The 25,900-nt window shown below is 41.2% G+C and overlaps 1 protein-coding gene across 1 annotated transcript; it reads left to right on the top strand.

Annotated features, from left to right (window-relative positions):
• The first annotated feature begins 316 nt into the window (after positions 1–316).
• Positions 317–24,714, top strand: LOC142596573 (FYN-binding protein 1-like). The gene is given in 5 exon segments (XM_075725755.1): positions 317–674; positions 677–892; positions 1,199–1,759; positions 9,722–9,894; positions 24,493–24,714. Coding segments are annotated over 5 exon segments (1,509 nt in total). The 5' UTR covers positions 317–337.
• Positions 24,715–25,900: the final 1,186 nt, after the last annotated feature.

Below are 25,900 nucleotides of genomic sequence, written 5' to 3'. Positions count from 1 at the left end.
TATCAGGTGTTCAGTTCCCAATTCCAGAAATAACCAGAAATTATAGTATGCACAAAAGGAGCTGCATGACAACTTTCTAAAGGCAGTATCTGCACTGAAAATTTTAAAAGACTGTATAACCACAGCAAGGATATAACAAAATGCTCAGCTTCTCTAACCCTACAGGATGATTCTAAGATGTGCTACAACATCTCCACAGTCAATCAGCAGTACTACAAGCCTCAGACCAGGAAACTCTTTACAGTACAGTCTGTATGAACACTGCAACTGAGACTCTCATTGCTGCTCTTTCTTTTTCTCTTGCTCATAGGATGGCAAGGCAGATGTGAAGTCACTCATGGCAAAATTTAACACAGATAACAGCCCCACAGAGGATGTTTCTGGTAACAGTCGGCCCTTCAAAGTCCCAGGACAACCTATCCATACGGGATTAAAGATGAGGAAAGCAGCACTTGAGAAATTTGCAAGTCAAGGAAATGCAACTTCTCCTTCAGGACCCAGTACCTTTCATAAACCTGTTCATCCTAAGCCTCCTCTGGGGGTCAAGCCTTCAATTGATGAGAAGACAGAGAAATATCCAAAGCCCCTGTGTTTGAAAACAGTGGCACAAAGGTTTGGGGTTCAGCTTCAGGCAACTAACAGACAAAATGATGGAAAAGCTGGATGCATTAACCCCCCCCCCAAACCAGTGACTTGGTAAAAGAAGAGCCAAAGCCTCTGTATCCAAAACTTGCAGAGAACAAGTTCCTTAACTCTGTTCCTCATGAGAAAGAAAAAAAGCCTCTGGGAGCAAAACCAAATTCAAATTTTGCACCACAGGAGAGTGAGGCAAAATCAGCATTTGCAAAAGTAACTGGAGTTAAGGAAAACTTCATTGGTCTCTTCTCCCAAGTAGTTAGAGATAGGACAAGAGGAAATGGGCTCAAGCTGCGCCAGGGGAGGTTTAGATTGGATATTAGGAAAAATTTCTTCACGGAAAGGGTAGTCAAGCATTGGAACAGGCTGCCCAGAGAGGTGGTGGAGTCACCATCCCTGGAAGAGTTCAAAAAATGGGTAGATGTGGCACTCTGGGACATGGTTTAGTCTAGTCTACCCTTAATTGGTTTAGTGTGGACTTGGTAATGTTAGGTTAATGGTTGGACTGGATGATCTTAAAGGTCTTTTCCAACCTAAACAATTCTATGATTCTATGATTCATGTCTGCCCAAGCCTCCTTTCTCTAAACCACTTCTTGCACAGAAACCTTCTCTAAACCATGAGGTCTCCCACAATGAAGACACTTCTAATAAAAATGTTTTTCTGGATAAAAGACTATCAGGCCCTAGACCAAATATACACTCATTTAAAGCAGCAAAGGAAATGGCTGAAAATAGTAACTGTGCTGCAGAAGCTGCAGGCAGTCATTTTTCTAACATGGCTCTGAAGCCTACTGGTCACTGGTCATCTCAAGGCACCCCCAAAAACATGGAGGAAAAGACTCAAGAAAAGGGAGAGAGTGCTGCCAAGAACATCTTTATCAACAAAATCAGCCAGGAAGAATCAGGTTCTTCTTCTCCTAAGTTCTATAAGACAAACACAGCGCTTGCTTCAGATAGGCCATCAGGTGGATCACAAGAGAAAGAGGGTGGGGACAGGAGCTCAGGAACCCCCAAGTGGAAGGCCTTGCCCCCACTATTCAAGCCGGGCCAGCCCCCGCAGAAGCCCAGCAGACCCCCCAGCATGGACCTAGAAAGGTTCCAGAAGAGCAGCCCAAGAGACAGTGAGTCCTCTCTGTTCTTGCTTTCTTAGGTATTTGCTTTTTTATCCATTTAGTACCTGATTCATTTCAGGTGGAATCCCCTCTTCTGTTCAGAAATAACATGAGACCTGTGCATCAGACAACCCCTTAAAGCTTTAACCTATGCTTGTGTCTCTTCCGTACAGGATAGAAATTAAAATTATATTCTCTCTCCCTCAGCGATAGGGTGTAGGGCGAATGCTTTATATATTGGGTTTATTTGTTTTTCAAAACTACTTAGATGTAGCTATAACTTGTATCAGAGAGTTAAGTATTTTTCTCAACAGACATTTAAGTCCTGACTTCCTATAAATGAGATGTTGATGTTCCGTGTCCTGTTCTCGAAAGTAACTTCCTGGGCACAGCTTGAGGGCCACCAAAATGATATACTACAACCTGTAGTAACCACACCTTTTTTTTTTCTTTTTTGCCTTTCACAATGACTAACCACAACGTGACCCTATAAGTTGCTGTATTTTAATGTTTGTTTAGAAAGTTGAACACTATGCAAAGTTACAGAATCAATTGTTCCCACATGGAGCTGCGTCAATTTTATACCCAGATCTGAATCCAGACTCCAAAAGCATCTCCTTGACTTAGTGTTTTCTGCTAAATTTGTGTGATTTCAGTAGTGTGGCACTTAGTAGCACCTGAGGCTCTGCCTCACTATTTTTGTGAAAGAACCAAGCCTCTGAACTTTCTGATGGTTGTAATCCAGGCATGAATATTAAGGCTTGTCACTAGGTTTCTGTAAAATTTGAGATGGCTTTGTCTGTGATGAGAGCTTCTGTAAATACATTTGAAATATCTGGGAGGACACAAATTCCTGTGAAAAAAAAAAGAAATCACTGTGACTCTACTCCCACAAAGAGTTCTGCTTCAACAGGTTCCTTTCACCACATAAGACAAGTTGCAACAACGATGTAAGCTGTTTTGGAGGCACTCAAAATATGCCCTTGAAAATCTCATGTAAAAATATAGTTTCCTAAAGTTAGACACAGAAATCCACTGTCACCTCCTTGAAGGAGAGATCAGTTTTTCAGAGGTTCTGAATGTCCTTAGTTCTCCCTTAAATCACCTGTATTTCAAACTTTTGGGTTAAGGTTTTCCTCCAAAGCATTTTAGGCACTCTGACAATTTTAAAAAGTTAAAATCAGCCACCCTTACCTCCAGTTGGAATGGGTGATGCCAATTGCCAAGTTTCTATTACAAATTTTATAGTAGCTGAAGGAGGCTTTCTCTTTTTTCTTATACGACCAGGTGCTGGGAAATATGATTGCATGGGAAACTCTGATCACATTTTAAAATCAAAGTTTTGAGCTGTATGGGTCCAGAGGAAAGCTGTTCTTGATCTCAGTGCATGAGAGAAACAAGGACAGAAATAAAAATTTATTATTGTGTTAAATTTTTATGGTTTTTTTTTTTTATTTATTTCTGTTTTTTTCTTAATGCACTGTTGTCTGTATTGAGCTCAGGAAGCAAAGAATATATTCAATCCTCACATCTAATTTTTTAGCTCAAGTAATTTTATCCAGTTATGTCCTGCAACAAATTGTGTCAGGTCATACACACAGCTAAGTAATTTCTGATAATGAAGGGCATTTCACCTATGCCTTTCTCTTAGATTTAATAAAACAGATCAAACTTAGACTCTTAAATTTTCAGTGTAGTCAGTGGGAAACGGAGATGCCCAATTATGTGATTCAGAGCATTTAAGTTAGATGCCTAATGTAGCTGATGATAGATGCTCTGAATAACTCCACACTATGCATGTGCAATACATCAGGTACATTCATGTAATTTAATTGATACAAAAACTGTCCTTGTGCCTTCTGTATTTAGAATACAGCAGGTCTTGTGTTTCAGCAGTTTTGAATGCATGTAAGACTTGTCTTCCTGAGACAGAAGGCATTCAAAGGGGTTATGACCGGATGAAAAAGCTCAGAGCTGAGTTTCTCTAAAGACAAAAAGGCACACTAAAAACACAGAGTGTGCATGCAACTATATATACTGTTATTATTAACTCCACTCAAAAATTACGAATGTATTAGTAACATGAAATGCACTGTCTTGTCAACTGCTACATTCTGGTTTTCCTGTTGTCACGAATGCAGGTTTGTGAATCCTGCTGATTATGTCAATTCACTATGAATGAGTGACTTTACACAGTCTGATTTAGTAACAGTTAGAATTTACTTGTAGCAAATCACAGAATTTGATTATAATATTTTTAATAGCACTCAATCATCAATGATTAATAAAGTGATTAGATGAAATTGATCAAAACAGTGACTTAGTTACAGATTCGAAGATGGCAAGGTTCACTCTATTACTACATGGAAGCACATAAAGGAAAATTAAATCACACTGAGTTGGAATGATTCATAAAGGGATTGCATATGTAGGGGATAAGGAGGACCTCCCATTGAGTCATGAGGTTCAGAATGGACCCCCTTGCTTTCTAAACTCCTTCTCAGAGAGGAGCCTAGGTGCGGCTGGGCCCACTCTTAGTCTCAGACTTGGTCAACGGGTTATAAGAATACTATAAGAATAATGCAGCAGTATAAGACTCTCTTTGAAATTAAATCATACATCTACAGACTACTTAAACTGATTCACACATGCATACACACAAACATGAATGCATATATGAAAATGGTATACCTGTTAAAAATTCCCCTCGAGTTCAGTGAAATACTCATGTCTAATGCCTTGGCATTTCTCAACGGGCGAGAGTAGAGCCTCGAGGAGTGAAGAATTTCAGCCCAGGCTCCGTTGTCGATCTTCGGCAATGGAGTTCTGGTTGCAGCAGACTTTCGGAATCTGCTAGTTTCGCTGCTTGAAAAATCCTGAAGTCCTTTTTTATAAAGACTAAAGAAATTAATTAAGAAATGTAAAATTCCAGGCATTTTTTCCTGTAGAATGTTTGGAGTCTCCTTGCAGTAGCTGATCATTGTCAGTTTTTCTTTATGTTAAAGGGAATAAGGTCTTGCCAAAGGCCATATTCTAGGCCAAAGAAAGAGGGAGATGGTCTGCTTTTTAGGTTATGAAGTGAAGAAACAGTTTTTCCCCTGTATGTCCAAGAGACTGCCTTGTTATGGAAGGGATTTTCTTACATATGTCTATTGCTATGTATTTATGGTAAAGTAGGTGCGCTCAGAGTGAATGTGAAATGGAAGGTAGTGTGGTATGCATTGCTATTGAGTTCCAGTTTTTTTTAGTATGCAATCGTGGACTAGAAATTTCTGATGATAATAATAATAATATACAAAGCAAGTGATGCATAATGCAATTGCTCACCACCCGCCGACCGATACCCAGACAGTTCCCGAGCAGCGATCGCTGCCCCCTGGCCAACCCCCCCAGTTTATATACTGAGCATGACGTCATATGGTATGGAATAGCCCTTTGGGCAGTTTGGGTCTTGGCTGTGCCCCCTCCCAGTTTCTTGTGCACCTGGCAGAGCATGGGAAGCTGAAAAGTCCTTGACTAGCATAAGCAGTACTTAGCAACAACTAAAAACATCAGCATGTTATCAACATTCTTCTCCTACTAAATCCAAAACACAGCACTATGCCCACTACTAGGAAGAAAATTAACTCTATCCCAGCCGAAACCAGGACACCAACTCACTACACAATGGTCACGGTCTGGCAGGAATTCCTGAGGTAGAAGGTGTGGGGGGGGATGCACCACCACATATAGTTACAAAGTTTTGGAAAAAAAGCTTTTCACTAATGGGCCTTAGTTTGATTTTCATGTGTCTGCACTTCCAAAACAGCAGGAGGGATAACAGTTGGAGAATATACTGAATTCCCCTGGATGCAATCAGTAGAGATATGGCCAGATGAAGAGCGACTTGTAATTTTCATCACTGCATGTGGCAGACAACTGCATGCTGTGTAGAATTCCAGTGCCAGATTTTATACAATGCTGGAAAAGTTGGAGAGTTTACAGAAATAGCTACAAATTAATTGAGACAGAAAAAAACAATGCCTTGACATAAGACTAAAAAGGTTGAGTCTTTAAACTTATCAAAAAGAAATCTGAGATATTGGCTAAGTTCAGTAGTATCAATACCTTATGGGTAGAAAACAGTGAATATAGAAAGGCTTTTGATCTAGTAAGCAAAGGTAGAAATAAAAGTAATAGAAGCTGAAGCCTGATGAACTTAGAAAAAAAAAAAAATAACAGTGAGCAAACTTAACCAAGCAAACTCTGTAGTGGTACATTCTTTCTCTCTTCTTGTCTTCAGACAAGTAGGACATCTTTCTGGAAGACAAGTTTTAGCCAAAATGATGTTTTAGTTGATCTCTAGCTATTGGGTTCAATATAGGGGCAAGTATTTTAAATGTGATGTCTTGTAAAATATAGGACAACAGAGGATGACATCATCGAATTGGAAGGGATGTAAAGAAGTTGTCTGGTCCATCCCTATGTGCAGGGTGAGAACAACTGTACTAGAGCTTATTCTTGCCAGAAGTTTATCCAACTTATTCAAAATGGACCTCAAGTCATGGAAATTCCACTCTCACTATTAGAAAGTGCCTCCTAACAAATGTTGCTGGCCTTTAAGCACATTACTTCTTGCCTTCTCCACCACAGAAATGAAAAAAAAAAAAAATTATCCCTTTCTTCTCTGACAGAGACTTAGGTATTTATTTTGTTCGCCCTCAGCCTTATCATCTTTGCCTAAATAACCACAATTTGTTCAATATCTCCAGGAATTCATGTTTTCTAAACCTCTAATCATTCTCACTGTTCTCCTTTGGGCTCTCTCCAGCTGGCACACATTATCCCTGATGTAGCCTCTTCAGTACTAAGCAAAAGGTTATTTCACTTGACTTTTGGGCTATACTTTTGAATAAAAAGATGGTTTTGGCTTTAAAATATGTGATACCATGCAACTTTAATCTTGGCATATCTTAAATTGTAAGGGGCTGATTTTGCAAGATGAATGTTCCTTAGCAGAAATACCAATTAATTCATCTGTGTAATTAGCAGTGTTGCGATTTTTAGTACTTTGCTGTTTAAGTAACGGAGGAACTTCACAAGTTTCAAATGTACTGTTGTTGACACATATGTTGAAAAGTTGCTCCAAGGAGTCATGAAGCCAAATTTATCCATAAATTTTTTAGTTCTTTGTTAGTAAGCAGGAAAATGTCAAGGCTTGGTAATTTTGGTTTGATTTCTGTGTGACACGTGAGAGGTCCTTCTAATAGTTATCAATTCCCCTTTTCCTGTCTATCCCAAGGACAGAATTTCAGACTCCCAAAGCTCTTTCAGTATTTTTTCTATCTTTCAGTCTGGATATTAAGCATTACTAAATATTTGTTGTTGTTCTGTGTTTAAGCCACTTTTTGCCAATGTGGTGAAGTTTATTTTTTCTTGACAAGATTTTAATCTCTACCATAGAGGTGTGAACTTGAAGAAAATCTCCAGAAGACAAGGGGGTTCTTTTTGATTGTTATTGGTTTAACTGAACTGTGAATTTGTTTTTTTTTCTTCTGCTCTTCTCTTCCTTAGATTTTGTTGGACTTCCCTCCATACAGCTGTTGTAGTGCAGCCCCCCAGGACCACTCGGAGATCTCAGGATAAGCCCTATTGTGCTGTTATCTTGGTCATAAGGACTTGGGCATCAAGCACTCCCTGTCCACTCCTGGGCCATCTGCTCCCTGAATTGTGTACCAGAATGTCTCAGCACGAATTCTGGCCAGAATGTAAAATATTGACCCAAGCCAATCATCTCGAGATCCTATAAATAGCAATCCAAAAGGGAGACCTTTTTGGAGCTATCTGGGACTGCAGCGGGCTGTGTGACCCAGTATCTCCCCCTGAGCTGGGACACCTCTCACGGTAGATTTATTTTGGGAGGATTGAAGGATTGTCCATCCATTTCACGAGGACTCAAAGACCTGATTTCGTGAGGTTCACCAACCATCCATGGATGAATGCCAGCACATAAGAGTGAGTAATTCATGAAACTCGTGAAAAGGGAAATTTTAATCACAGGTTAACCTCAGGGGGTGTGTGTGTGTGCAATCTGACTATTATATACATATATATTATCCTTATTCATATAAACCATTGACCAAGTCTGAGACTGAGATTGGACCTAGCCGCACCTAGACTCCTCTCTGAAAGGAGTAAAGAAAGCAAGGGGGTCTATTCTGAACCTCATGACTCAACAGGAGGGTTTCCATATCCCCTGCATCCACGATCCCTCTGTGAATCATTCTAACTCGAGTGTAACTTAATTTTCCTTTGTGCACTTCTTCCATGTAAGTAATAGAGTGAACCTTGCCATTCTCGAATCTTTAACTAAGTCGCTATCTTGATTGTAAAAAATTCCATCAAATCACTGTTTTAAATTGGCTGATGCTTATGTGCTGTTAAGAATTATACAACCTAATACTGTGATCTATCTCAAAAATATTAATAAATCTTAAATTGCTGCTAAACCAAAGATGTGTAAAAAAATCATATTTGCAACAACAGCTGGGGACAATTCTTTCTGGGTAGCTTTTAATCCACTCATGATACTTGAAACAAAATTCTAGGTTTAACATCATGGCATCCAAGCAGTGATTTCATTTGGTTGTGTTGAATAACTTCTTTGAGAATGTGAACTCTCAAAGCAATGGTTACTATGGTTTAGTTGTGGCTTGTACACTGAGCATGAATTCAGTGCAGCACACACACACACCAGCCCACTCATGTAATTATGGATTCTCTGCCTGGTGCACTGAATCATCTTGTTTTTAAGACTGCACCTGTTTGTTGACGGTGTAGCTTCTCAAACTGCCACTTTTCTAGTATGGGCTTGCTAGAAAATTAAGTCCAGCCTTTTACAACTTAGGTTACAAACATATTTGAAGATGTACAGAGATCTGTACAGCTCTTAATCAATGCCAAAATATCTTTTAATCTCTCATCCCTTCCATTTAAACTCTGTCTCTGAGCAAGGAAAACTCCAGCAAGACTGTATCAGTGCTCATGTGACACTTTGCAGCTGGTCTTTGCAAGCAAATTGTAGAATTAAATGATAATTTAGTTTTAAAGCACAAAAGTTTATATACTAGATGAACTGATGTTGTTGTGTCTTGTTCATGTCTTGGCAAAGACATTTTCAAGGTCTTCTATAGGCAGTAAGTTCTTCTAGGCAGAGCCTCTCTACTCTGGTAAGATAAGGCACCAAATATATCTAAGAAATAGGTTCAACAAAATATATTTCCTCTGGGTGTTGAAGGCTAACTCTGAAACTTAGCTAACATCATATCAGGCCAAGATGTTTTTTTAAGCTGGCAAGTAAAGGACACTTAATCATCCCTAATCAGAAGAAGAAATATTCAGTATCCTTTAACCAAAGAGCAACTAGACCTTGAAGAAGTACTGAGAAACTGATAAAAGGGAACATCCTACCCCAGAAGGTGCTGGAAAAACTGGACAATTGCCAACAAACAGTAACTGGGGGAAAAGTAATTCCGGCAGGGGGAGATCGTGACCACGGACTCAATTTAGAACCAAAAGGATTCGCCCCTCCCCCTGTAAGGAGCATGTGTGCTAATTTACATAGCAAGTGAGGCTAATTACAATATAGCTGACCAATAGCAGATAGGATGGTAATTACTAACCAATCATCGTAAAAAGGATAATTATTAACTCTGTAAGTTTTGTGTATAAATAAGGCGCAGAAAGTCTCGTTCGTTGTGCTAGCTTTGTGGAATTACCACCTAGCACCCATCTCTGTGCAGAAATGAAATAAAATCGATATCTTGACTCAGTGTGTGGATTGGATTGTTGCACACCGGGTAACAAACTCCCTTTTTGAGACAACATGGGGAGTGTGCAGAACTGCTATTTTATCCTAATACTTCATGTAAACAGAGAGGTTCCTTCTTCAGATGTTTGCTTGATAAATTTAGTCTGTTCTGCTTTTTTCAGGCCCTAAAAATGAAGGTTTAAAACATATAGCACCTTCCTCAGCATCACTCTTCCCACCTGTACTTCCATCACACTCTGCTACATGGTTGCCACCTCCTCCACCAGCCTCTCACCCATCCCTGCAGGCCCCAGCAACTCACAGATACCCCAGGAAACAGCTTTGCAAGCCAGAGGTACTGAGCTCAGCACTGGTTGTGAAATTGCACCAGGGGCCGTGTCATAGTCTGTTGTGATAACACTGAAAAGCCTCTGTTCACATACGGGGCTGTGTCTTGGGTTTGCGTGGCAAGGTTTTGGGAGCGGCGGGGCTACAGGGGTGGCTTCTGTGAGAAGCTGCTAGAAGCTTCCCCTATGTCCGATAGAGCCAATGCCAGATGGCTCCAAGACGGACCTGCCGCTGGCCAAGGCTGAGCCAATCAGCAACAGTGGTAGTGCCTCTGTGATAACATATTTAAGAAGGGGGGGGGGGGGGGGGGGAACAAACCCTAAACACCAGGACACAACCTGCAGCTGGAGTGAGGAGTGAGAATACGCGAGAGGAACAACTCTGCAGACGCCAAGGTCAGTGAAGAAGGAGGGGGAGGAGGTGCTCCAGGCACCACAGCAGAGATTCCCCTGCAGCCCGTGGTGAAGACCATGGTGAGGCAGGCTGTCCCCCTGCAGCCCATGGAGGTTAATGGTGGAGCAGATATAGAATCATAGAATAGAATCATAGAATTGTTTAGGTTGGAAAAGACCTTTAAGATCATCCAGTCCAACCATTAACCTAACATTACCAAGTCCACACTAAACCAATCAAGGGTAGACTAGACTAAACCATGTCCCAGAGTGCCACATCTACCCATTTTTTGAACACTTCCAGGGATGGTGACTCCACCACCTCTCTGGGCAGCCTGTTCCAATGCTTGACCACCCTTTCTGTGAAGAAATTTTTCCTAATTTCCAACCTAAACCTCCCCTGGCGCAGCTCGAGCCCATTTCCTCTCGTCCTATTGCTAACTACTTGGGAGAAGAGACCAACACCCACCTCACTACAACCTCCTTTCAGGTAGTTGTAGAGAGCGATAAGGTCTCCCCTCAGCCTCCTCTTCTCCAGACTAAACAACCCCAGTTCTCTCAGCCGCTCCTCATAAGGCCTGTTCTCTAGACCCTTCACCAGCCTTGTGAAGGGTCCACCTGCAGCCCGTGGAGGACCCCACACCAGAGCAGGTGGATGTGCCCGAAAGAGGCTGTGACCCTGTGGGAAGCCCACGCTGGAGCAGGCTCCTGGCAGGACCTATGGACCCGTGGAGAGAGAGGAGCCCACGCTGGAGCAGGTTTGCTGGCAGGACTTGTGACCCTGTGGAAGGGACCCATGCTGGAGCAGTTCGTGAAGACCTGTAGCCTGTGGGAAGGACCCACGTTGGGAAGTTCGTCGAGGACTGTCTCCCATGTGCGGGACCCCACGCTGGAGCAGGGGAAGAGTGTGAGGAGTCCTCCCCCTGAGAAGGAAGGAGCAGCAGAGACAGCATGTGATGAACTGACCGCAACCCCCATTCCCCTGCGCTGCTCGGCAGGTGGAGGTAGAGAAAATCAGGAGTGAAGTTGAGCCCAGGAAGAAGGGAGGGGTGGGGGAAGGTGTTTTGAGATTTGGTTTTATTTCTTATTACCCTACACATGTTCTCACTCCTCTCTCCTACTCAGTTTTGATTGGCAATAAATTAAACTGATTTTCCCCAAGTCGAGTCTGTTTTGCCTGTGACAGTAATTGCCGCATGATCTCCCTGTCCTTATCTCGACCCACGAGCTTTTTCATTATATTTTCTCTCCCCTGTCCAGTTGAGAAGGGGAGTGACAGAGCAGCTTTGGTGGGCACTTGGCATCCAGCCAGGGTCAAACCACCTCAGGCTCCTTTCTTTATCCTTCTTCAAAAAACTGCATACAAAAGGAGAACCTTCCAGCAACAAAGAGTTAAAAGCACTTTGGTGTAGTGCAAAACAGACCGGAAACAAGCTGAGCCTGAGTAATGAGCTGCTCTCTGGCCAGGAGTTACTGCAAATAGCAGCAAATGGCAGACAGGGAGAATATATTAGACGTTAGAGAGGTGTGTGTCAGCAGGCATACTGTATTTTGGTACGGATGGTGTGACAACATCAGTCTAACTCTGCTGCTATGCTCGGAGCTGTTGGGAGACATTCCCCCATCACCGCCCCATCTAGTGGCTGGAGCGCTGGGCGCCGGCAGCAGCTCCCGTGGCACCTCCAGAAGCCCTCCTGGATATCCTCCTTGCCAAATCCTTGGGAGCCAAGTTTCTCCTCTTTGCCTTCAGGGACCTGCAAAATTTACCTCCAGATTGTTCTTCTGCTCTCCCATTCCTGCGTGCCCTCTGGACTCTCCCTTCTGATGAAAACACGTGCCTGGGTGCTGACATCTTTTCTTTTACCCTGTCTCGGTGCTTTCTCCATCAGGCAAATTTTAAAAGATCACTTTCTGCTTTTAAGTCCTCTCTTTGATTACACATCTCTGATGAGGACTGTCAGCCCTAGTTTTCTTTCAACTATTAGATGGTATTATAAACTTAAAAGTCCCTGATGTTATTATTAGTTGTGTTCTCAATTTTTTGCTTCTCTCAGTTTGACAGCACTTTCAAATCTAACAACATCAGAGACCTTTTACCTGGCCTGACCTTATACCACTGTTTCTCTTGTCCCTTGTTTAAACTTTAAGCTCTACAAGTCAAGGAGCAAGTCTTAGAGCTATATTTAACATTGTGCAAAAGTCTGGCGTTCTGCTTGTGCATCATGTAAGAAGACTGCACCTGCAAAGATGGTTAAAAAGCCCAACAGATTCTTTCCATTCATCCAGCCCATCTGCCTGTTATATTTTTCATACCACACTCATCTCTGTGGTATCTGAGCGACTTTGGCTCATTTTCTCCTATAAAAGGAGAGCTCAAGATCAAGGTATCCCCATGTGAAAAAACAAGTTACAGTCAGTGTCCTTGTTTTGGCTGGAATAGAGTTAATTTTCTTCCTAGTAGTGGGCATAGTGCTGTGGCTTGGATTTAGGATGAGAAGAATGTTGATAACACACTGATGGTTTAGTTGTTGCTAAGTACTGCTCACATGCCTGATCCCATGTGCCAAATATCTGAAGATACTCCCAAAGTAGGCCACAGTAGGCCAGGTATGCCTACCAGAGCTGTTCATTAACTATTCACTAACCTAGAGAAAGAATGATTCAGTATGTCAAAGGTGAATTTTCTTGCAACACTGGGGAACCAGATCTCTGTTTTAAGAGATGCCTGATAATTTGAATGCAGCAAAGAACAAAGAAAATGCTCTTACAATCCCATAGCTTAGTGTAGTAACCTCCATCCTGGAAAGATGACAGCTGAGGTTTCTATGCCAGATAAAAGTGTGACTTGAACTTCTATCACTCAGAGACTAAATTAATGTTGTAAGTACTGGTCTGCCTACCCAGAGTAACAGGCACAGCAGTTTTGGCCAGAGATGCCTCCAGAGCGCTGAGAGTTTTCAGAGGAGGTTAACAGGAACCCGCCATTTTAATGATTTGTCATCTTCTGAAAAGCAATGCATTTTATCACAGTTACCAACTACCTCAGGAGGCTCAGCTAGAATTCCTGCTTCCAGCAGGTGCTCCACTTGGAGGACTAGGAAGGCAGCAACCCACCAGGCTTGGCTACACTGCCGAAGTGGGGAAGGCACAAAGGTCATTCTCTGGAAGGATCACTCACCCAGACTGGGGAAAGGGCAGGTTTGGTGGAGCAGATGCATGTGCAGCCAGATACACCCTCTGGAGCCGGTGCGTGGTGGCCGGTACACTGCCAACCATGCCTGACAGGTTGTCCCCAGGTAGTCCTTGGGCTTTTCACAGATGATAGGCAGAGCTCCTTCTGCTCCTGGACACTTTGAAGACTGTCTGTGGACAGAAGCAGCCCAGACATAGCTTGCATCTTTATTGATGCTTAAATTAAAAACTTCTCCACCTCAAGAAAACAATTTCAACATGACAAGTTCTTTCAATGTGAAAACAATTCTGTATGATGATCTGCATGGTCTCCCCAGTACAATGAGTCCCAGCTCTGATGTGCCTCCACACTAGAAGGTGCAATTTGACTCAGTTATGTTTAAGTGCTGCATATGAAGTGTGTCAAGCTTAGAACATCTTTTCCTATTGTGCTCATCTCTTCAGGTTGTGCTTCTGTGACACAAATACCAGTACATATCCTTCCTGATAGATTAATCATCTTTGTGCAGATGTTCAATCTGGTTGTTAATTGAACAAGACTTTATTTATTTTCATATCAGTTCCCTTCCATCAGGAAATACTCAGTTGGGTTTTTTTCCCCACTTCTCTGTATTGTAAACAATATACTTTCACTTATTTTATCAGTACATCTATTTCTTTCAGAGTTTGAGAGCTCTGTGTGTATTATCTCTCTCACTATTGGCAGGTCAGCTGCTCATTGGTTTCACGAGAACATTTTTTAACACTGCAATAGCCCACAACAAGAGGAGAATGGAAAATACAGCAAAAGCAGATTTATCTTAAGTCTGGGGAAAAAAGTTATGCTCCTAATAGCACCAAAGATCCTACTTTGGTCTATCACAAGTATCACTACAAAGCATATGTCCAAGTCAGTATGGCATAAATCTTACCAAACCAACACCTTCATCCTTGTTCAGCCACAAGTAAAATTGAAAATAGGCCTTTTACAGTCTAAACACTGGCCAAATACAAAGTAGTGTTGGCAGTATATTTCCAAATGCATCGTATTTCTTTGGAAACATGGAAATTTGGGTTTGATGATTTGGAGTATCATTAGAACTGCTGGTGCAACCAGGCTGCAAGGTCTGCAGGTTGCCTGGCCACTGTGTCAGTCTGCCTGCTTGCCTGCCTGCCACCCAGCCACTCAGCTGGACAGCCAAGGGGCAGCTCTGCCAGTCCCTGATCTCCCAGACACCCAGAGCTGCTCATTCCCCAAGCAGCCTCCCCTTCCAAAAGAGACAAATTGAAATTCTGTTGGTGTCTATAGAGCAAACTGAATTGTGATTCCTTTTCAAGAACTGCATTGAAGACCACTCTCACTGTGAGAATCAAGCTTCTCTCTTAAACTAAATTTACACTGATGTCACAGTATTGGCAACCAAGAGGTTATTCTGGGTTTAGGACTTATATAATGGGAATGTCTGGCATAGCCAGACTGCTGGGTGAAGCTGGGAATAGATTTAAATTAAGATATAAATGTTACAGAGTAGATGCGCACAATCTGTCCCCCTTCCTTTACCTATCCATGCACATACTTACTGTTTTCATCTGCTCAAAGGAGCTGATTTGCAGAAGAGACAGGACTTGGATGGGTTCTCAACATAAATTCTCAAAGAGGGAAAGGGACACCCACCAAAATGATCACATTGTGCCATATTTGATAATTATATATCTGCTGCCTTAGAATAAACATTCCCCAAATACTGCCCATAATACAATTTACGCTGTCAAAACAAATCTGAGCTCCTGCCAAAAATAATTTACAAGGCTATCAGTCAGCTCCTAACATCTCCCCCAGATCTCTTCCTAACAGGCTTTTATGCCAGGACATGGGATTAAGGCAAAACTTACTGGTGTATTTCATAGTTTCTTACCTGGACAGGTAATAACATGCAATAAGATCATAAAAGCCATTGCTGGAGGAAAAATGCCTTGAAAGTTTTATTACAGTCTCATGTAAAGAAATGTAGTTCCCCAGCTCACTGCACATCTTTAAGCTTCCACAGTGTCACATTACAAATTAAATGAGCGTTAATGTTGACACCGGTATATTTCTTATTTTTACTTTTAGAGTCAATACAGAGTGTGGAAAGTGCAAAAAACATTGCTTCAAATAAAGCATCACCACTATTAAAAGACCCAGAGAAGACTATCTCTTGTGTCTAGATAGAGATGCAGCCATATACTGCCTGCTGGACTTCTAAGATTTGATACTACTGATTTTTAAAATACCTCTGCTGTGCTTCAAATTAAAAAAAAAAAAAAAAAGAGGAATAAATGGAAATATCATGAAATGGTTTAGGCCATGTCCTTCAGATTGAAATCAGCTAGTCTCCTGCCAAAAACCTACGTCTGATTATGTTTGCTCTATACGAAGCCATTGAAAGAGTGGACAAGAAGTGACTGGATACAGCAAAACCAGAGATCTGCAAGTTGTGGAGATTCAAGAGCACCTTGAAGCACCCCACAGAAAGGCAGGAAGGGGAAACGTGGTTTCTCCTTCCTTAGTACTGGGGCTTTTTCTTCTGGGCAGGTATGATCTGGCATCGCACCAGTATAAGGGTCTGCTTTTAAAACGTGAAGTTCTGCATCTTCAATAAAAACTTTTACAAAATCATAAGGATGGAGACTGTGCCAGAGAACTGCAGATGGTACCAGGCAGGTTTAAGCAGAATGATGGTACATAGTGATGCTGTGATCAAGCTCTGAGGCTGTGACAGCCTGAGCTGGTGCAGACTGTGACCCAACAACGAGGCAATAAAGTGGCCACCCAGGAGCAATGCAAAGCTCATGTCAAAATGGCCTTGCAGCTAGAAGAGAATAGGATAGGATAGGATAGGATAGGATAGGATAGGATAGGATAGGATAGGAATGGAATTGGGGTTGTTTAGTCTGGAGAAAAGGAGGCTCAGGGGAGACCTTATTGTTCTCTACAACTACCTGAAAGGAGGTTGTAGTGAGGTGGGTGTTGGTCTCTTCCCAAGTAACAAGTGATAGGACAAGAGGAAACAGCCTTATGTTGCACCAGGGAAAGTTTAGATTGGATATTAGGAAAAATTTCTTCACTGAAAGGGTTGTCAAGCATTGGAACAGGCTGCCCAGGGAAGTGGTTGAGTCACCATCCCTGGAGGTATTTAAAAGACATGTAGAAATGGTGCTTAGAGACATGGTTTAGTGATGGACTTGGCAGTGTTAGGTTAATGGTTGGACTCGATGATCTTAAGGGTCTTTTCCAACCTAAATGACTCTCTGATTCTATGAGTACCTTCACATCCTTCTTAAATTGTGGGGCCCAGCACTGCACACAGTACTCAAGGTGAGGCCGCACCAACACTAAATACAGAGGGACAATCACCTCTTTTGACTGGCTGGTTACACTGTGTTTGATGCACCCCAGGATGTGGTTTGCCCTCTTGGCTGCCAGGGCACACTGCTGACTCATATTGAGCCCGCTGTCAATCAGCACCCCCAGATCCCTTTCTGCAGGGCTGCTCTCCAGCCATTCCTCTCCCAATTTATGCTTATGCCCGGCATTACTCCATCCCAGGTGCAGAATCCAGCACTTGGACTTATTAAATTTCATCCCATTCATGATTGCCCAATGCTCCAATCTATCTAGATCCCTCTGCAAGGCCTCTTGTCCCTCAGGAGAATCAACAGCACCTCCCAGCTGGGTATCATCAGCAAACTTGCTAATGGTGCATTCAACTCCTGCATCCAGATCATTGATAAATATATTGAACAGAACTGGCCCTAGGATTGAGCCCTGAGGAACACCACTGGTGATCGGTTGCCAGCCAGATGTAGCCCCATTCACTACAACCCTTTGAGCCCTGCCCTTCAGCCAGTTCTTCACCCAGCACACTGTGAACCTGTTCATCTCACAGTTGTACAACTTGTCCAGAAGGATGCTGTGAGGGACAGTATCAAAAGCCTTACTAAAATCCAAAAAACCTATGTCCACTGCTTTCCCTTCATCCACTAGGCGAGTGACCTTATCATAGAAAGATATCAAATTACTTAAACAGGACTTTCCCTTTGTGAACCCATGTTGACTGGGCCTGAAGATTGCATTATCCTTTAAATGATTTTCAGTAGTACCCAGTATGATCTCCATAACTTTTCCAGGAACTGAGGTTAGACTATCAGGTCTGTAGTTTTCTGGGTCTTCCCTCACGCCCTTCTTGTAGATTGGAATAACATTGGCTAGCTTCCAGTCAGCGGGGACCTCCCCAGACTCCCAGAGCTTTGGTAGATGATTGAGATGGATCCTGCCCTAACATCCACTAGCTCCTTCAGTACTCTGGGATGAATCCCATCAGGGCCCATGGACTTATGAACATTCAGCTGATACAACTGGTCCCTTACAATTTCAGTGTCCACAAATGGAAAGTCACTGCTCCCACACTCGTGGTCCTCTGACTCAGGGGACCGGGCAGCCCAAGGTCTATCAGTATTATTAAAGACTGAGACCTCCTCTTGCTATTAACGTGCTTAAAAAAGCTTTTCTTGTTGTCTAACACAACACTGGCCAGTTTCAACTCTAATTGAGCTTTGTCTTTTCGTGTCTTCTCCCTGTGTATACGAACCACAGCTCTGTAATCTTCCTGCAAAGCCTGACCTTGCTTCCAGAAGTCATACAATTTCTTTTTCCTCTTGAGCTCCATGAGGATTTCCCTGTTCAGCCAAGCTGGTCTTCTGCCCCACTTGCTTGACTTTCGACACAGCGGAATTGCCTGCTCCTGTGCTTTTAAAAGGTGGTTCTTAAAAACTGACCAGTGCTCGTGGACTCCTAAGGCCTCAAAAGCAGATTCCCAGGGTACTCTGCTAAATAGCTCCCTGAATAGCTTAAAGTTTGCTCTCCTGAAGTCCAGGGTAGCAACTCTGATGTCCTTTTTTCTCATTACACTGAAAATTTTAAACTCAACCATTTCATTATCACTGTGGCCAAGCTGAACCACTCATCTCTCTCTGTCAGCTGGGCAAATTAGCTCAGCAGTGGTTCCATGCCACCTCTCCAAACCACTTCCCATTCCCCAGCTTAGGCTATTTCCACTATTGCATTTGTCTCTTCTGAGTTGTGGATAGGCCCCCAGTGCTGCTTCAGTGGGGAAAGCAAGCTGAGAAGAGAGGGAAATATCCCATATGCAACCAAGGGTCAAATTCTTCCTGAATTGTTTACAGTCAGCTAACATCAGGGATACATCTGTCACTCTTTCCATCCAAACTGTTTTTTATAATGTTGCTGACAAGCACGTCTAGCTGTTACATAACAAATGGTCTTTTCCATCATTAAAAAGCAAATTTAAAAAACACAGCAAAGTTCCTTTCTGGATATATTGTTACACAAGCATGCATTTTTTTTTCAGAAGCTGAGAGATAAACTAGATTATTTCCTACATTTTTTTTAAAGTCATAGGCTTATCAGCATAAGACTAATCAAAAGAAAGAAAAGAAGTTTGTAATATTTTGAAAAGTGCACAGCGTGTCAGTGAGGCGTGTAGTTTCTTATGCACAAGTTTGCCAAAGCACAGGATGCAGTTACCAGAGAAGACAAAACAAACTCCAAACAGAAAAGCATGTCTAGTTAGTAAAATGCATTATTAATAGGAACAGCACTGGAACAGCAGGCAGAACTCCATGTACAATGGAGGCTGTCACTTGGGAAGTCATAGCAGTTCCCACCAGAGCGCACCTCTGTTTTAAAGTATTACACCAGGACAGCAGTCAAATGCAGTTTTGTAAGGAATTAGGATGAGCTAATATTAGAATATTAGTTGTTTCCATTCCAGGGTATGTGTAAACAGACAAATGTAGACAGATGCAAGTTCATTTTCCCATGTTCTAAATCGGATAGCTGTGGTCCAGGTCTGGTCTGTCCAGCCAGATCTGGTCCAAATGATGTACAGCCACTTTAGCATCAACCCTCTCCCAAATTAATATAGCCTGCTCCTTCGCATATTGCTTATAAGCTCCTTGCTTAATGCCAAAGATCTTTTTTGAGGTAGATCTTCACTCATCTGGATTGGGAGCATTTACTTGCAAGTATTCCCCTTGCTTGGGATACATGCTTTGGATAGTTTTTGTGTCTTTGACTTAGAGAAATTACAGCTACCTTTTACATTCACAGCTTAGAAGTCCTCAGTATAGTCAGCGCAAACAAGACCCTTTTGAAATCAAGAACTTCTGTTGCAGATATTTTTGTTTATCTTTCCATGAATCTACTCATGGTCCAAGATATTACTCCCTAGCTTGCTGTTCTAGCCTATCACTATTCACCTGAAGCAATTTAAACGCATTGCTTTAATGATGAGGCTATCAGAGAAGAGCAGGAACATGGCTTTAAATGTCCTTGCTGGGGAACAGATGTCATAATTTGTAGTGGCAGGATTTTTTCTCTCCAATACTACCCCATCACACCAATCTATTTTTCTGTCTTTCCTAGTCAGTACTATTCAGGGCTGATTTTCCAGCTATAATAAGTTTCACTAGGCTATCATGTCTTTGGTGCCTTTTCAGAGTTAATGAATTATTTTTCAGTTAATTCAAATTCCTTCCTTTTTCCTTTCATATCCCTGCACTAGTAAACATTTTGGTTCTTACTGCCTACACCCAATTTTCTATTCTGAATTGGTACACATATTTCTTTCTTAACTGCAGCATTTTCCAAGAAATGTGATATTAGCACTTCTTTTTCTTTACTGTGCATTCTGCTGTCCCTCAATATTCCTCTATCTCATACCAAATCCTCCTTTACTCAGTCTTCCTGTATTTAATGCCATCAGTGAAGTTTATAGAAGCAATCTACTTGTTTCCACCATTTCTTTCAAAACTATCCTTTTCTGTTCCAGACTCAGTCCAGGATGACTGGTTTCTGGGCAGCGTTCTTCACTGACTCTTTAATTTTTTACTGTATGTCAGGAGTTTTGCCTGACAGCAGGAATTCCTGGAGGAATTCTGGTTAACTGTAATAAAACAAATGTGGAGATACAGAACTGAATGGCGAACTACACTGTGTGGAAGGAAAAAGATTACAACATTGTGAAATATCCTAGTTTAAGATTAGGTATGGATCTCGATACATTATTTTCTTTAAAGGTACATATATAATTTGGTGGATTGTTATGTGTCTTTTCCTTCCATAAGACTATAGAAAGATTCCTGATTTGTACTCCACACACAAAAAAAGAATAAAATAAATCCCATCCTACAGTGACAGGAAATGGTGAGAAAAGTTTTTGTCCACAATCTAAATCCTACCAAGATAATACCATGGCACTAGACAATGCAGATCTACACAATGTGACCATTCTTCCTCTTTCTTTGATCAGAGGTAAAATAATTGGATTTCAACCACCATGATTAGAGTTTAATGTCAGTATCATTGAATAAACAAAGTGGGAACTATTTGCTTTTTTTCTTTCTGTTATTTCTGACTACCTACAGAGTTGAGTGCATGCTTAATTTTTTAGCTTGTGTTCTGAATATCATCACAATACAGATGAAAGATGATTTCCCAGCCATTCCACATTCTTAGTGAAATCCCCCATATAACGGATCCTCTCTGCAGTCCAACTAAATCACCCTCTGTCTGTATGAATGTGATTCACTTTTACTTCTGTTTTCTCAGCGTGCAAGTATTCTGGTCCCCACACTGAGTGCACAGATCAGGCAGAGCTCACTCAGGCTCTTATGTAAAAGGAACTGTCTGCGAGGGGACAGCTCATGAGTGACTGGAGAGGAATCGCTTCTGGGAACATGGTCTGTGAAGAAGGGGACTCACTGCGGCGTGGCCAGGGGAATGACAAGCCTCTCTGCCAAGACTGTTATTCCTGACTACTGGAACAAATCTTTGGGGTTTTGTCACTGAGTCTATGTTTGAGCAATATTTGAGCAAATCTATTTTGAATTGGAAACTGGACCCATTCCCAGTCCATCTTTGTAACCCAGAGGTTACAAAGATATGCCAAAGGTACACTTACCCACCCCAGGAGTGCCAGATACAGATTAGGTAGAGCACAGGATGCTTTAACATTATGGTTATATAGCAGGCTTTCAAATGCATCTCTCTCTAAATATTTGCCATATAGCACAATCTAATTCCTGTACCCAGAGACAATTAATATGCAGCTTAGATAATTAACAGCAAAATTAATCTTGCAGCTGAAAGGCAATTAGGTATTTCAGGATCATTCCACCCTTTAACTTTGCCAACATAAACACATCACAGTCGGGAAATCCATATGTTGTTTACACTGTATAGAACACACCTCTTTGGCTCAGCAGGACCACTGGAAAGATATGATTGTCAAGATAGATCTATTTAAAATGAAGAGAGTGGTATATTTTCATTGTTTTAATCTTTGTGTATCTATCATATCAAGTATCCAGCATCTATGTTATACTGAGCAAGACAGTGTGACATTATTAAAAAACAGAAGAGAAGTTTTCACTTTTATGGCTATGATTTTATGTACCAAAAGAAATTAAAAGACCATTACTGAAAATCTTTCCTCTTTGTGAGCATACTTTGTTTAATTGAACTCACTGATGTTAATTAAGTCCTCTTTCTTAGAGGAATAGTATTCATGTACGCATAATGCCATCACCATAAAAAGGAAATGTAGTCACACGTCTGTGGTGTTTATTTTTTCAGTTGACGTGTCACCCTAAATCAAGTGGACAGAAAACATTGAAGGCTTTTTCCTTTCTCCCCACAATTAATTGACTTAATACAGCAAAGCATCAATGCAGAGAGACCACAAGAAATTTTAGATGGGGCGAATCCTCATGAAGTTAAGAGGTGCACAGCTCTGCAGAATTACTCTGTGCGTTGGTGCAGGCTGACAGTGACAGGTTGAGTAGCAGCCCCACTCAAAACAACATGGGGACTGAGCAAAGCCCTAAGCAACCTGTGACTTTTCTATAGAAAAGGAAATAAAATATTTGTTGGCTGTATAACCTCAATGAGGTCCATGTACTTTTTGTGCAGATGCCAGAAAGTACAATAAGTGTTTACACAAAGTTTTTTTTTCACAGTCTCACTTCTAATGGTAGTTATATGGTATTTCTATATTTTTTAGGTTCCTTCTGCTTAGGGTTAATGAGGTTTTAATACCAATCTCTATGACAGAAAGACTGAACTGAGTATTTTTCCTTCATTTATTGGGATAAACAAAAGTGACTATGTCAGAGTCTGACAGCTTTGCCAGGGCTCTCAGACTTCCTTCAATGAAATGTATCAGAAATTCTATTTATTTCTCCAATTCATCCTTATCTTTCTCACACATTTCAATATTCTAATCCCATATCATTAAAAGATGAAAAAGCTTAGCAAAAGTTTCTTTTTTGATAAGTACTTCTGACTCAATGAAAATCTCTTAGCCAAACATCTAGCTTGAGTGGAATGATAATATCTCTGTACTTGACATGTTTTTTGTATTAGTTTGAAGTATTTCTATCATGACAGAAAATACAGTAAAATTCCATTACTGCAAACCAAATCCTCAGGTCCTTTCTTAATTTTTATCTGACAATGAGTGTGACTAAGTGCAAAATGATAAAAATCCTCAGGAATTTAAAAGTTATATTTATTTAAATAATAGAGTATAAGTTATTGCATAAGTTATTGTTAATGTACTGCACTATTTTATCTGTGCATGCATTTTATTTGTGGATGATATGTATGTAACAATGTGGCAAAAGCTCAGATTCATGCGATTATACTACTTATTACTGTTGTTACTTAGTAATAAAGATGGTGCAAAGAATCCACTTTTACTGCTTTGCAAATCTGTAAATAATAAAATGTAAATAATAAAATGTAAATAATAAAATGTAATTTAGTTGTCATTGCTTCTGTCTTATGGTATGCATGCATGTTTCCTTTTTTTATTGTCCCAATTCAGTGGCTAATGCATTACTTGGTTCAAAGAGGGGAATATGCTGAAAATAGTATTTTCTTAATCTTTCTTTAAACAAAAGGGGGTATGGAGACTGAAATATAACTAAACCTTGCTATGCATTTGAGACAGTGACTGTTGAGAGACAGTTTATGATCTCCAGTGTGCAACAGAGAATTTAATGGTGTCTTATCTTTCCATTTCTTCTTTCTATCCGAGATGAACATGAACAAGTATTGCTGTACATACAAACTATGTCCAGTAAACAATAAGAAATATTGTTAGACCTACAAATCCAGGAACAATACAGCAAAAATGTATCAGCACTTTACATGCACACACAGATCTCCCTTTGATCTCCAGAGCACTTTGGTAACATAGCCTGTCCTACACTGAAATACCCATTCATTACATCAGTCCCAGGCTACAGTCAGAGTTGCGTTAGGACACACTGTGAATGATGGAGCAGGTATGCAGAGTTAGAAGCTACATAACTTTGTTTCCCCATAAAACGTCTTGAAACTTATTCCACTTCACGTATGTGAATTTGGCCATTGCTCTTACATTTGTTGAGTTAATACACAAGGGATTGAGCCCTGGCTGTAGGAGTTTGAGGCACATTGCCCATACAGCTTTTTCAGGTTTGAAGGAAATTTTTTGACATGTCACATTTCCCTACCTTGGGTATATCTTGAAATAAACCCCCATATAGCATTTTAGTAGACCCCAAGTCCACATGATATGGTTTCTTAGGAGGTCCCCTCTACTACAGTACCTCTAGCTACTGGTCCGAATATTGAAGTCAAAGCTGCTTAGTAATATGGCCACTGGCTTACAAAAGAGCTTCTGTTCAGTGGTGGCACATTTGACATATCCATGCAAGCTACGACATTTACCCAGTTTCCAGCATCACAGCACAAATGGCTGTAGCATCCCCAGTGGCCTGATGGGGATTTGAACACAGAGACAGCAGCCTTAAAGGAAGCCATTCATGGGATGGGAAAAAAGGAATCCAGCTGTTTGCACAGTTGGTTTCCCAGCTGTGGACCAGGCCATCTACCTGCTAGCTTCAGCTTAATATTCCTTCTCACACTGTAGAGACACTTCTGCAGTGCACAAGGCTCAGGAGCACCCAGAGAAGCACAGGGAAGCTCAGTCACAAAGCTGAGGAAATACCCTCCAGTGGGAAGGCAACAGCCAGAAATGGAGCTGTCTGGACATGCTGCTTCATACCACTTACTGGAGAGCACTGACATTCAAGATTCCCACTTTGATGTCAGTCCCACGTTTGGAGATGATCCCAAAGGAAAAAGCAGCTGAAAACAACACACTATCCAGGCTTAGCTGAATATGGCAGCTGGTAGGTGAATTCTGCTCTCTGCTAACATTGGTGAAATCCTCTTCTCCTCTGCAAACAGTCCTCTTTGCTGAGTTAGTCTGGGTTTTATAACTGCTATGCAAGTGTAAAGTTTAAACCTTTATGTTTAACCTGAGATGACATTTATAGCTGGGAGCAGCTGCATAAACTTTGTTTACTTGCCACAATAATGCATTTGTTCTGCAACTGCTGCTCTTCCATTAATGCCCTTTTGTGCACCTGAGAGTGAAAAGAATATCCAGAGACCTGCACCACAGGTGTGTTGGCTCAGTCCAAGCACAGGCAACATGGGGGAAAATACTACTCACCATAGTACATCAGCTTTTGAGTGCCACAAGGCAAGGCTGGAAGCAACAGCATCCCAAGAGAGGCATCTGGGAGAAGCAACAGCTCCTAACTCCCAAATTCAGTGGGACTTTCAAGCTGCTGTTTTGAAAAAAGGGAAAGTATCACTGATAGCATGATCACCTTGATTTTTTGCCATGCTGCATCTCCCAGCCCCATCTAACTTTTAATCACATGCTTCACTTCTAAGTCATGAAAGATAAACATAATCTAGCAGCCCCCTAAGAAGACTGCCTGCATTGGCCTGGTGGCCCATGCATTGCCATCATTCTGCAGTACACCATAAACCTCATAACACTTCCAGGCACATAAACTAAACGTTTTGGTGGTGTTTAAACTTGCTTCTTTAGGGAAAGTGTTTAAGGTGGTGTTTTTTTTGTTTTGGTTCTTTTTTGGTTTAGTTTTTTTTTAAATTAGTTCATTAAAACATAATTTGTGGCACGGACTTTCAGAAATGCTTTTTTGAAAGTCAGATATATGTATTTGGATTTCAGGTGCCTGCAGTGACTCATTTTTGTAACCTAAAAAACCCAGAAACTCCCTGAAAACCCTACTGTCTTAGTTTTTTTAAATAAATCAGCAACAGCTTAGGAACACCACAGATTCATCATTCCCATATTTAAAAAAAAAAAAATCATTAGCCCAAAACAAGTTTAAACTTACAGAAGAGTTTATAATGCAGAAGAAATAGGTCAGGAAGGAATAATATAAACCAAAATTACTTCTTGAAAACATTCCAGGAAAAGCAAGGCAAATCTGAACTCAGTCATTAATGATATCAGG

The sequence above is a fragment of the Pelecanus crispus genome, chromosome W, assembly GCF_030463565.1.
Source record: "Pelecanus crispus isolate bPelCri1 chromosome W, bPelCri1.pri, whole genome shotgun sequence".
NCBI classification, from domain to species: domain Eukaryota; kingdom Metazoa; phylum Chordata; class Aves; order Pelecaniformes; family Pelecanidae; genus Pelecanus; species Pelecanus crispus.
The sequence above is the reverse complement of the archived record's forward strand: the minus strand, read 5'-3'. Positions and strand labels throughout refer to the sequence as shown.